General features: G+C 51.9%; 1 protein-coding gene across 4 annotated transcripts in view; it reads left to right on the top strand.

Annotated features, from left to right (window-relative positions):
• The window catches only part of TBC1D22A (TBC1 domain family member 22A), a 416,627-nt gene that overhangs the window by 151,093 nt on the left and 252,693 nt on the right, over positions 1–12,841 (top strand). For all 4 annotated transcript variants that reach the window (XM_028827584.2, XM_015150588.3, XM_077949319.1 and 1 more), the window contains one exon: positions 6,091–6,205. In XM_028827584.2, the coding sequence (XP_028683417.1) occupies positions 6,091–6,205 (115 nt within the window). The remainder of the gene's footprint in view (positions 1–6,090; positions 6,206–12,841) is intronic.

Raw genomic sequence — 12,841 nt, 5'->3', positions numbered from 1 at the left:
AGGAAATTCAAGCAAGTAATTTACCTTTTCTTCCCTGGTGCTACCCAAAGAAATGTAAATCATATATGTTTTCTTACTTTCTAAATTAATAGCTATCGTTGGAGGGAGCTAAGCAGCCAGGAGGTGAGTTTAGATCCGTAATTACACGAAGAGCAAGGAGAGCCTGCCCAGAATAAATGTTGGGGAGGGCTGCATGGCTCTGCGCGGTTTGTGGCAGTGATGTAATTGGCGAGGCTGGTGTGCGTTTAGGATAGGTGAGCCGCCTGGGTGCCGCTGTCTACAGTGGGGACGGTGGGCCTGGACACAGCTTGCAGGCAGCACATCCCTGAGCAGGAAACATGCTCAGGCCTTCTCTTAGCAGCAGGGACTCGGCACTGATGGCAGATGCGGAAGCACGCACTGTGGGTTTCATCTGGCAGGTCCTCTCCATCCCAGATGCTTGGCTTATTGGAAATAGGAAGGCTTTTCAGGGAGAAAAGAAACAGCTCTCCACCTACGAGCAAGTCACTAAGGAAAGGCTGTTCAGTCCGTTTCTCAGCCACATGTAGTTCCCAGATAGATGCTGAGCTGTTTCACTGGCCCATGGCTGTGTGTGTGTGTTCTTTTTTGTGTATGTGCGCATGTGCTTCTGTGTATGTACACGGGCTCTTTCCTCCCTGTGTATATGTGCGCATGAGCTTTTCATGTGTGTGCGTGTGTTCTCTGCATGTGTGCATGAGCTTTTCCCTGTGGGTGTGGATCGATGCACTTACACTCTTCTGTGTGTGTGTACACGGGATTTTCTCTGCGCTCTTCTCCGTGTGTGCTCTTCTTCATGTGTGTGTGCTCTTCTCTGTGTGCATGTGCTCTTCTCCACATGTGTGCGCTCTTCTGTGTGTGTGTGTGCTCCTCTCTGTGTGTGTGTGCTTTTCATGTGTGTGTGCTCTTCACGTGTGTGTGCTCTTCTGTATGTGTGCTCTACACGTGTGTGTGCTGCTCTCTGTGCATGTGCTCTTCTCCACATGTGTGTGCTCTTCTCTGTGTGTGCTTTTCATGTGTGTGTGCTCTTCACGTGTGTGTGCTCTTCTGTATGTGTGCTCTACACGTGTGTGTGTGCTGCTCTCTGTGCATGTGCTCTTCTCCACGTGTGTTTGCTCTTTTGTGTGTGTGTGTGTGTGCTCTTCTCTGTGTGTGCTCTTCTGTGTGTGTGCTCTTCTCAGTGTGTGTGCGTGTGTTCTTCTCCGTGTGTGCACACATGCTCTTTTCTCTGCATAGAAGGCTCCTCTCCTCCTCCCGCCTCAGCTTTCACCCCCCTCTCTTCCCGTCACCTCTCTGCAGTCTCCCTTCACCAAGTGCTCCTATCTTCCCTGTCCCTTTCAATGGAGTTACTTCTGCCCCTTCCTCTCTGTGCGTTTTTCCACTCAGTGGGGGCCCGCAGGTCCTGACTGGTTGATGTTTGAAGTGCCAGGCTGCAGCATTGCCTGGTAGAGGAAACAGATGGGAGAGGCTGATCACAAACCCAGGCAGGCACCCATGGCATTCATTATCTGTCCCCACAGACCCCCAGAATGAGCCCAGGCCCTGCCAATGGCACAAAACCTGGAGAAGGGAGGAAGGGGAGGGCTCACATGCAGGGCACCAGGGAGCAGCTGCACCACCCGCGCCCGCACCGTCCGCGCCTGCACAGTCCGCGCCTCCACCGTCCGCACCTCCATTCAGCCACAAAGAGCTTCCCAGTCCTCCTCTGTGCTGGCCGTGCAGGACTGAGGGTGCCGCAGTAAAGGGTGTGGAGGAAACCCTTCCCAGAGACCCATCTTGAACTGGGCGAGAGCCGCAGGCCAGAGCCGGGCTGGCGCGGTGGAGGAGCTGCTGCTTTGGGTGGGGAGGTGGTAGAGGAGCTTGTCTCTGAGGAGATGCATGTGAACTAAGACCTTGGGTGGAACATCGTGGGAGCTGTGGGAAGTTTGGGAGGTGGGGATTCCAGGTGGAAAGAGCAGCAGTGCAAAGGCCCCGAGACAGCTGCGGAGTGGCTGGGCCTGGTGAGAGAGCACCCAGTGCCGCTTTGGAGGCCAGAGAGCAGGGAGTGGCTGGGCACGCACCTGAAGCCGTGCTCAGGAGTGCGTGGTCTCATCAGGGTCTTGGGAAGCCACGGGGACGGACGGTGTGACCTGACGTTTTCAGCAGCAATCTCTGCTGCTCAGCAGGATGCGGAGCGTGGGGGTGTTAGCAGGAAGACCAGCCAGGAGACTCACTGTGGACCAGGCACAAGGTGATGGTGGTCAGGCTTGTGGCAGTGGAGTAGGGGGAAAGGGTTGGATGCCACAGCCGTCTGGGGTTTGCTATAGTGGTGATGGCCTCTGGGGTCCGCAGGTCTCCCTGGGATTCTCTGAGGGGTGGGCCTCAGGGGCAATGGCCTAAAAGCACGTGCCTTTAGTGGCAGAGCCAGGCTTTGTGTGCAGTGTCATACGCTGCCACAGGACACCCGCTTTTCACTGTTTTAGCCTGCTTGCTGCGTTAAAGGTCATTTTTGTTCAATGCTTGAGCTGGCTGTCCTTTATTTACATGTTAGTGGGATGACAGCGGACATCAAGCAGAGTTCAATCTGAAGAATTTGGACTGACTGTTAGCTTTCTTCAGTCAATAAGAAATCGGAATTCTCCATTTTTCCTCAAAGTAGTACACGCGTGCTCTTTTAAAGGGCATTACTACCCAGGCTGGTGCAGAGCGTCCCGGCGTCTGGGTGGACGGAGGCCCTCTGCCCTGACTTGGATGAGGGGAAGAAGGTAATTGCTGGGTCGTTGGGTTGCCTATGAAAGGGCACTCACGTGGCAAGTGCTTCAGCACTGTTTGTTTGCTAACTGAAGGCTTCGCCACCTCCCGCTGTGCCTGTTTGGTGCCACCGATTTGCCCCGTAGTGCGTTCCGCATTCTGTGTCTGTCCCGAGGCTGTGCTCAGGCAGAACTCGGTCTATCTCAGGTACAGCTCAGAGACGCGGCCTCATGGAGCCTTCTGCTGTGGAACCGAGTCAGGGGCTCCGGCCTGCTCAGATCTCTCTCCCTGCAGCAGCCTGTTTCATGTTCCACACAACCCAGGAACTTGTTGTGCCAAGAGGACTTAGGTCCCCTTGGCGTCCTCCCTGGGTGAAGCTGGGTATGTCCTATTTGCCAAATTGGTTTTCTCCGGCACTTAGGCTGCTAAGGGAAGTATTGCATTCATGCGTATGAGTAGGTTCAGGCTTGAGAGTGTGTTTGTGTGTGTGTGTGTGTGTGTGTGTGTGTGCGTGCATGTGTGAGACAAGCCCTCTGAAAGTGAGGGGCCTCGTTAAATGGTGGGAGTGCTCCACTGCCTAAAGTCTTCCTGTACACACACAGTCACACGTGCTTGCGCGCTCTCTCTCTCTCTCTCTCTCTCTCTCTCATTCTGCAGTGTGACTGCCCCCTGCTCTGGGCGGTGCCTGCCTTGACTCCCTCTGTCCAGGGTGTGTGCTTCTGGGGCGCTGCACTGCCTGTTCCCTGGGCTGTAGCGGACACCGTGTGGTGACAGGGACAGGTCCGGTGGCTGCTGGCTGCCGTGGCCCCCTGGATGCGTGTGGAGGGATATCAGTGGCCTCAGGCACCCTGGACCTTTTTGGTGAGGAGGAGCTGGGCAGAGTTTCTCCATTTCTTCATGACCGTGTGGTCAGCTCCCGTGGAGTCACCACCTCTGTCATTCCTTTTTCCTTCTGTTGCTGCTGCTCCTGTTCTCGTGTGGCCCCTTCCCCTCCACCTCCTGCTCCTGACCCTTTCGGGGGCTCAGAGGCCCCTCAGAGGCTTGCTGGTGAACAGACCCAAGGGCTGTTGAGCTGGACCTGTGCCCCGTGCCTGCCTTCGTGGGCCTAGCCTCCCTGTCTTCTAGTCACACGCCGTCCCCTGGGCTTCTTCCTTCATGCCTCAGTGGCCGGGCAGGGATGGGGCTGCGCGTTGGTGACTCGTGGTGCAGCACTGTTGGCCGAGGGGCCCTTCCTGTTGCCGTCCCGCTTCTTCATCTCCCTCTGGGGCCACCGAGGGGCTGCCCCCACATGGCTTCTCTGGCCACTGCTTGCAGCTCGGTTAAATAGCATTCACATCATTTGCGAAGCTGTGGTACGTGAGAAATTCTTAAATAGCACTGTGTTGTTGAGTGGGTTTGGTCTTTGATGTTAAATATTCAGTTCTCTCTAGAAAGTTGTGGACTGAAAATGAAAAGCACGTATGAATGTATATGCGCGAATGTATTACTTATTCCACCGGCGTCTCTCAGGTGCCTGCTGTGTTAGGCAGTTGCTCTGTTACTCATCTGAACAGCCGTGTGGACTGCATGCTAGCGTGGGGATAGGGCGGGGCCTAGACTTGAGGGCTGGTGAGGCCACTCTAGATAGGTTCCTTGGGTTGAGAGACTTCACCTGTTGGCTCCAGGTCCCTCCTTTGTAAGTCCCGGGTTGATAGTGATTTTGGGGATGGAGCCTGCCAAGCCCAGTAAGATTTAGGATTGTAGGCAGTGTGGGAAGAGATCGACTCCTCAGGGTGCGCGCGTGGTCGGCTCTGCGGGGCCGAGTCTGTATGGAAGCGATGTAATTCATCCATCTGACGGAGTGTGTGTTGCTGAAGTCTACCTCCTGTGCCTTGCTTGTGTGGATGAGCCTGGACAGAGCAGTTGGACCCGGCCTTAGCTGCCAGGCAGCCCGAAGGTCAGGCTGGAGCCATCAGCCAGTGACCCAGTGGAGAGGAGTGGGAACTAGGGGGCCACAAAGTAGGTAGTGGTTGGCTCTTCCAGAAAGAGAGTGGAGGGGGAACAGGTGGCAGCAGAGTCTTCACGGAGGGAGTGGTGTTTGAGGTGAATCCCGGAAGCCAGGGGTGTTGAGACTCAGGATGCAGGCGTGACAGGCTTTCCAGGCAGCGGTAGGAGCACGGGCTGATGGCTGGCAGGCTCAGCTGGGGAAGAGTGCTGTAGCTCAGTGCACCCACAATGTGGGTGCTGGCTGGGGAGATCCGGGGCGGAGACCAGACTGAGGGGCCAGGGACACTGCACTGGGCCTGTGCTGGTGGTGGTGGAGGCTCTGTCCGTGGGAGGTGAGGAGCACACAGAGCTCTTCAGCCACATGTGCACGTGTATGGTGTGGGTGATAGGACTGTGTTGCACGTTGGTATAATAAAACCCTCCTTATGAGTGAAGATGGAAGAGAGTGGGTGGGAGGAAGAGATGGTGGAGAGAGGGATCAACTGAATATACTGAGAGTATTGGAAGGGAGGAGGCCGGGATGACTCCTGCATGCCTGGCCTGGGTACCTGAATCCCTGCTAAGATTTTGTAAGTGATGGAAGATGTTTAAGTTTGTCTTCTTGAATGGTGATAACTTTTCAGAGGTTTAAAGAAACCTGTTTACTTAATGAGGGAAATTTAGAGCATCCATCCACCCACCTGTCCATCCACTCATGCACCCACCTCCTCACTCATCCATGCCTCCCTCCCTGAGGAAGTCTCCACTGATAGGCCATGTGCTGCTGCACAGTGGCCCGTGGGGTGTGGAGGAGCAGAGAGCTTCTGCTGTGAGAGCCAGCGTAGGGACGGACTGAGCCAGGGGCTGGTGAAATGCTGCACATTGCTTGTGAGATAATAGTTAAGATAATTCAAACTTGATTAAAAAAAAATTAAGGGCCATGCATGGTGGCTCACGCCTGTAATCCCAGCACTTTGGGAGGTTGAGGTGGGTGGATCACTTCAGGTCAGGAGTTCACAACCAGCCTGGCCAACATGGTGAAACCCTGTCTGTACCAAAAAATATGAAAATTAGCCGGGCGTGGTGGCTCGTGTCTATAGTCCCAGCTACTTGGAAGGCTGAGGTGGGAGGATCGCTTGAACCTGGAAGGCAGAGGTTGCAGTGAGCTGAGATGGCACCACTGCACTCCAGCCTGGGCGACAGAGTAACACCCTGTCTCGGAAAAAAAAAAAAAGCAATTGATTTTTGTTTATATTTGTATCTTAATATTAGGGACAATGAAAATATACAATATACATTTCAAGTAATGGATGCTTTCATTTTAAAGTTTCTGCCATGTTTACTTCATGCTTTACCACTTGTTCCATTTTCTTTCAGATTTTCGAAAGGATCTTGTTCATATGGGCGATCCGCCACCCCGCCAGTGGATACGTCCAGGGGATAAATGACCTCGTCACTCCTTTCTTTGTGGTCTTCATTTGTGAATACATAGGTAAGATTTCCCGCAAACTTAAACGTGAACTTCGGTGGACTTGCCGTGTGTTACTATGCATAATTATAACAATATTGAGAATTGCCACTAAGTTTAATGTTATTAATGATAGGGAATAGTAGAGAATAATAGTTTTCTCATCGACAACAGCTTTCCAAAATGTCTTTAATCCGCATGCTCAACTACTGAAGACATTAAGTTGCAGTTGTAATGATTAATATCTTCTTTTTAACAATATTTGAAGATAGATAATATATTTGGGGAGTGTCGTTTATTCTAAAGGCCATCACAGTACTGACTTTAATGGTTTCAATCAATCAATCTGTCTGTTTATTTTGTTTATTTTGAGATGGAGTCTTGCTCTGTCACCCAGGCTGGAGTGTAGTGGCGTGAAATCGGCTCACTGCAACCTCCCCCCTCTGGGTTCAAGCGATTCTCCTACCTCAGCCTCCTGAGTAGCTGGGACTACAGGCATGCACCACCACTCCCAGCTAATTTTTGCATTTTTGGTAGAGACGGGGTTTCACCATGTTGGCCAGAATGGTCTCGAACTCCTGACCTCATGATCTGCCCACCTCGGCCTCCCAAAGTGCTGGGATTATAGGCATGAGCCACCATGCCCAGTTAGTGGTTTGAATTTAAGATTAAGGTGATAGAGCATCAGTCACATATTTTGCTTACAAGCTGAAAATCAAATCTTCTTTAATTGCGTTTCTGTGGCATTTCATCCCTTTTCTACTTTTGCTATACTAGTAACATTTGGTTTTATGAGAGTATTAATTACTTGTGAAATAGCTGGTTGAACAGTGGTTTCGGTTGGGCTATGTTTTTATGCTGTTTCCCTTTAAGCACTGCATGGTTTTCCTTTATCACAATCAACTGTACTATAACTTAATCTGTTTTGAATATGTTTTTAAGTTAAAACCTCTGATAATAAAAGTGAGGATCTGCTTTTAAATTCATCTATGAATGAAAAATAAATAGGAAAGAGGGGACTTTACTGTTTACTCACCGCATTTTAATTTAAACCCGGTTTTGTCTTCCTGCAAGCCTTCTGGACTGGGCGCTTGCCTGTTTTTATTACATGGTGTTTTTAGCGTTTCCAGTTTGTGGTCGGCTTCAGATTCCCATCCTTGGTGTAATCTGGAGAGATGAGCTTTACCGGAGGACAGATTATCCTCCGAGGATGAGGACATATCCATGGAGTGAATTTTATTGCAACCCCTCTGAGACTTTGTTTCCCTTTATGATTTCATAGGAGGTTGTCTCATTGCTAAGCAACTAATGAGAGCTGCCGCGCCTCACTCCCTAATCATCTCTTAAGTAGGGGAGAGGCCGCTCCTGAGCGTGCTTTGCTTTTCTGCCTCTTACCCCTCATTTGCCAGATAATGAAAATGCTCTTAATGCTCCTAGAACAGTAGGACCTCTGTCAGTAGACTTCAGAGTTGTTAATTAAAAGGAGAAGTTCAACTGAGATGTGATTAGAGAATTGATATTCCGTGTTAAATAGACCATTTAATTAATGTGGTAAATAAGTTTGTTTTAACTACTTTACCACCAACTTCTGTTGTAAGACCCAAGTGATTCTTGATGCATTTGCCTGATTATCTGCAAGACAGGACGAAGGGGCATGACCACGGTCTTCATTGTCTGGAAGAAAGAAAGACTGGAGAAAATGGAATTTGTGTCTTATGAGTGGTGTCTTCAGATGAGCTCAGAGACGCTTTCCTTGTCTTCCTGTGTCCCTATCCTTCCTGCATCCCCATCCTTCCTGCGTCCCTATCTTTCCTGCACCCCTGTCACACATGCAGGCACATGCACGCACGTATGCACACATCAGAACACAACCACACATTGTGTGAGTATACAGTGTCACTTTCTTTTTTTTTTTTTTTTTTTTTTTTTTGAGATGGAGTCTCGCTCTGTCCCCGGGCTGGAGTGCAGTGGCCGGATCTCAGCTCACTGCAAGCTCCGCCTCCCGGGTTTACGCCATTCTCCTGCCTCAGCCTCCGAGTAGCTGGGACTACAGGCGCCCGCCACGTCGCCCGGCTAGCTTTTTGTATTTTTTAGTAGAGACGGGGTTTCACCCTGTTAGCCAGGATGGTCTCGATCTCCTGACCTCGTGATCCGCCCGTCTCGGCCTCCCAAAGTGCTGGGATTACAGGCTTGAGCCACCGCGCCCGGCCTACAGTGTCACTTTCAAACATCTGTGTAAAACATATCATTTATTTCTGTTGGTCAGCTATTAAGTGGACATATAAAAATGTTTGGGCTGGGCATGGTGGCTCATGCCTGTAATCCCAGCACTTAGGGAGGCTGAGGAGGATGGATCACGAGGTCAGGAGTTCGAAGTTCGAGACCATTTTGGCTAACATGGTGAAACCTCATCTCTACTAAAAATACAAAAAATTAGCTGGATGTGGTGGCACGTGCCTGTAGTTCCAGCTCCTTGGGAGGCTGAGGCAGGAGAATTGCTTGAGACTGGGAGGCGAAGGTTGCGGTGAGCCCAGATGGTGCCACTGCACTCCAGCCTGGGCGATAGAGTGAGACTCCATCTCAAAAAAAAAAAAAAAAAAAAAGAAGTTTGGTCCCAGATTTCACATGTGATTATTGCATTTGTAGTCCTTTTTAGATCTTGCTTCCTAGGTTTGGGGAGTGTTCATTAGTATAGTCCAAGTCCATCTTTTGTTATGTTGTAAAGAAGCATTTAACTTGCATGGTGTGCTGTCCAGCTTCCTTATGGGGCTGAAGTTTTGTCATTCACGCAGCCCTTCATGGAGCCCTGCCCTGCTGCTGGGTCTGGTGCAGAGCGCTGGGGTGGGGATATGACTTCCGTTCAATGCAGCTAGTATTGACAGAGCATCTCCTGGCCCTGTGCTGTGGGAGCTGGGCAGGAGAACAAGGAAAGCCTGATCCCTGCCCTCTCGGAGCTTGTGGTTGTAGCACGGAAGACAGATTTTAGATGAGTAATTTAAAGTCTTAATTAAAGTAATTAACATTCACATTATCAAGAGGAAGCCTGGGCTGCTGTGAGGATCTGTCCCCTTTTAGGGGTCAGGGGAGGCCTCCAGGGTGAGGTGACGTTTTAGCCATGTCTCACAGGATGAGGAGGAGCTAGGTTGAGGCTGGGCATTCAGAGAGGGCAGCAGGAGGGCTGGCCTGGAATCCAAGGCACAGTGACAAGTAGTGGCACTGGGAGGAAGGGCAGGGCAACTTGGGCTGCGGTGCTCAGAAGGAGAAGCTTGGGGTCGAGTCTCAGGGCGTGCAAAACCCCCAGCTACTGTGCTCAGGTTCTCCTCTTTGAACATTCACTCTGGCAGCTGCATGGATGAGATTGGAGGGTTTCTGGGGAAGCTCACAGACCAGGGACCTGCAGGCTCCAGCACCGGCAGAGGCACGGGTCCCCTCCAGAGAGGCTGTTCTGGTTTGCTGAACTCTTAGTTTGCTGAGTCTTCAAGCCAGTAAACCTCAGACGCTCTGCTTAGTGAAGATCTTCAAGATTGACTGTTCCTTCCGAGAGTAGAACCTGGTAATGGGATTCTGTGCTTTCGACACCTGAGCACCCGCCAGTCCTTGGGCCTCAGCGTTCAGGTTGTCACGTGACCACTTGTACACCTTTGGTGCAGCTGCCTGTAGCACTAGCCCGGGCGTGGCTACCTCCTGAGAGCTGCAGCTGGCCTGGTTCTGGCGGTGAGCTTGTGTTGTTACTTGGATATTCCTCTTTCTTTGAAGTACAGGACAGAATCCCAGTTAATCAAAGGTTTAAGAAATCCCCAGGGTGTGGGATTTCTCCAGGGGCTTTCAGACAACAGCAGACAGATCTGTGACGCCTTAGTGGGAACTGGGCTCTTTCTGGGGACATGTGTTCGCCATGTGTCCAGAACCTTTAAAGATCCACAGCTCCTGGCCTGCCGCATGCTCCCACTGGTTCCACAGGACGTGGGGAATCCTGGAGCGTGGCACAGGTCCTGAGTAGGAACAGCTCTTCGGGAGTGGCTCCTTGTTCTGGCTGTCAGTGGGACGTTCCGACGCTGCACATGCTGGTACTCAGAGCCCTCTCAGTGTTACGTTCTTTGACTTGGAAAGAAGGATGTGGTGGGCTTCAGATTCCCATCCTTTCTGTAATCTGGAGAGATGAGCTTTACCTGAGGACAGATTATCCTCCTAGGATAAGGACATATCCATGTAGTGAATTTTATTGCAACCCCTCTGACACTTCGTTTCCATTTATGATTTCATAGGAGGTTGTCTCATTGCTAAGCAACTAATGAGAGCTGCGGTGGTTGAGGTTGACACACAGGACCTGGTCTGAAGGCAGACCAGTCAACTAGGTGAACTGCTTCCCAGCACAGGAGAGAGTGTTCGTCTTCAGCAGGAGGCCGGCCAGCACGTCAGAGTCAGAGGAACAGTTTGTAGTGGGGGAGCCATGCTCAAGCTGTGTGGAGGTGTGCTCAGGGTTCCATGGGTCTCCGTGGGTGCCAGGACATTGCCAGCCTGAGTCAGGAATACATGGTATGCATCCCAGGTCTCCTCGTGGAGCTCGCCAGTATTTGGGAAGGGCAGTTTGGTCCTGCTGTTGATGGATGCAGAGTCTGTAAATGCATATTTAGCGCATGCACTTGCACACACACATGCTATGCACACAGGTGTGCAGGCTTCTGCACACAGACACACAACCACACAGAGACACAAACCCGCTTGCACACTCCTCACTAGTGCTAACCTCAACCTCTCCAAGCATATGGGGAACAAATCTGTAACTAACCTTTGTTTGAGTGGCACCCGCCAGTCTCGCTCAGCCCCTGGAGGAGCCTGTCATTTAGAGAAAGAGGTCAAGCCATCTTTCACGACCTCAGAGGCAGGAGCAGCAGCGTGCAAAGCATGTGAAGATCATGAAGTCCAGTGAATACAGCCGGTTAGACATCACTGAAGCTTGGGGAGAAAACCCTACCAGTGAAAATGAAATGAGAGGGTATAATTTGATTGGAGAGATCGATCACGGAAAAGTTCTCTATGCCAGGAAGGTTTTGCAGCTCATAAGTTTCGGAGGTTGAAGCCTTAGGGAGTGGGGAAGAAACTAGAGGCGCATAGTGATAAATTTGCTGAAGCTCGAGTGTGCCCGTTCCAGTTCAGAGCCGAGCGTGGGTGCTTGTTGTTGCAGATTGCGTCCTTGACCCACGGGGCGGGCAGAGTATGGAGGAGAGTCCGGGTAGCACACTCGCTGGAGACGACACTCAGCTAGGAACAGGCAGAAGAGCCACTTTTTAGTCTAATCTTTTGGAAGTGAAAGGAAACAGCAAGGCACATTGTACTTTGGACTTACTTCAGGCCATGGAAGAAGGCAGGTCTAGGATGAGAATAACACAGGGTCCAGGGCATCTTAGAGTTTATAACAGCAAAGGAGCGACACCTGGTCTAGAGACACTGAGGGGCACAGGAGTGGGCCCAGACCAGAGGCCAGCAGAGGCAGGAGACTCGCTGAGGGAGGACTGGGCCTGAGAGGAGGCCCTGGTCCTGGATGTCAAATAGGCTGCCGTGAGGGCACCAAAGTGGCTTGATGTGAGTGGAGGGGAGTGTGAACAAGAAGGAAAAATCCAGTGGCCTCCTAGATTCCTGGCTCTGTGAGGGGTGTGGTGCCGTTTTCTAGGATGAGACGTGGAGTAGAAAGAGCAGGTGGAGGAGGCGGGATGGGGTTCTGATTTAGGATGTGCCGAGTGTGCTCTGTCGGCAGTGATCAAGTAGAAGAGTCTACTTCTCTTCCCGGATGTTGGGATCCGGGCCTTGGCAGGAGATCTGCAGTGGAGGTTAGTCTGGAAATTGTTGGTCCGGAAATGGCTGCCGACAGTCACGGCTGTGGGTGTGTGTGTCTGGGGAGAGTGGAGTGCAGCTGGTCACAGGATCCCGTGGCTCTCTGATGTGTCAGGGGTCTCCAAGGTGTGACTGTGACTCGAGCTGGCAGTGGGGCTGTCCCACAGAGAGGTTGATGGCGCTCTCCCATGCAGGAGTCTGGGCATTGAGAATCCAGGTGGCTCCTGCTGCTGAGGGCCGCCATCAGGATCTGTGAAGGATGCAGTGCCGCTCTGGGGTCTGACCGCCGGGGTCCAGATCCAGGCGCTGCCCCTGAAGAGCTGCAGACAGCCTTGGTGCCTTAGTGATCTCTGCAATGGATGCAAAATGGAGATCATAATGGCACCAGTCTCTTTGGTTGGCGTGAAGACTGAGTGAGGCAAAACCAGCTTAGAGCCAGGTGTGGAACGCAGCAGGTGATCATCGTACTGTCACTTTCCTTGTCGCTGCCTGTGACTTTCCTCTGCTTAAAATGGTGGCCGCGCCTCCACTAGGTCCCTGTCCTAGGTTTGGAGAGAGGGAGATGGTGCAGGGTGCAGGGCGCAGGGCTGGGGCCAAAGCATGCATCAGCTGAGCCCATGCGTTTTCGGAAGCTTTCCTGGAACACACACAATGACGTCCTCCATCGGCCACACCCTTGCCACCCACCAGCCACTGGGGGCCTGGAGAAGATGTGGGTGGAGACAGGAGGCAAGGAAGAGGGTGTGTGCATGCATGCAGGCTGCCAGACCAGTGTGTGCCCCCGGGAGAGCTATGGCGGTGTGGTAAGGAAATGGAGAGGAAGTGGTG

The sequence above is a fragment of the Macaca mulatta genome, chromosome 10 (genome assembly GCF_049350105.2).
Source record: "Macaca mulatta isolate MMU2019108-1 chromosome 10, T2T-MMU8v2.0, whole genome shotgun sequence".
NCBI classification, from domain to species: domain Eukaryota; kingdom Metazoa; phylum Chordata; class Mammalia; order Primates; family Cercopithecidae; genus Macaca; species Macaca mulatta.
Note: the sequence above shows the minus strand (reverse complement) of the source record. Positions and strands in the feature narration are given on the sequence as shown.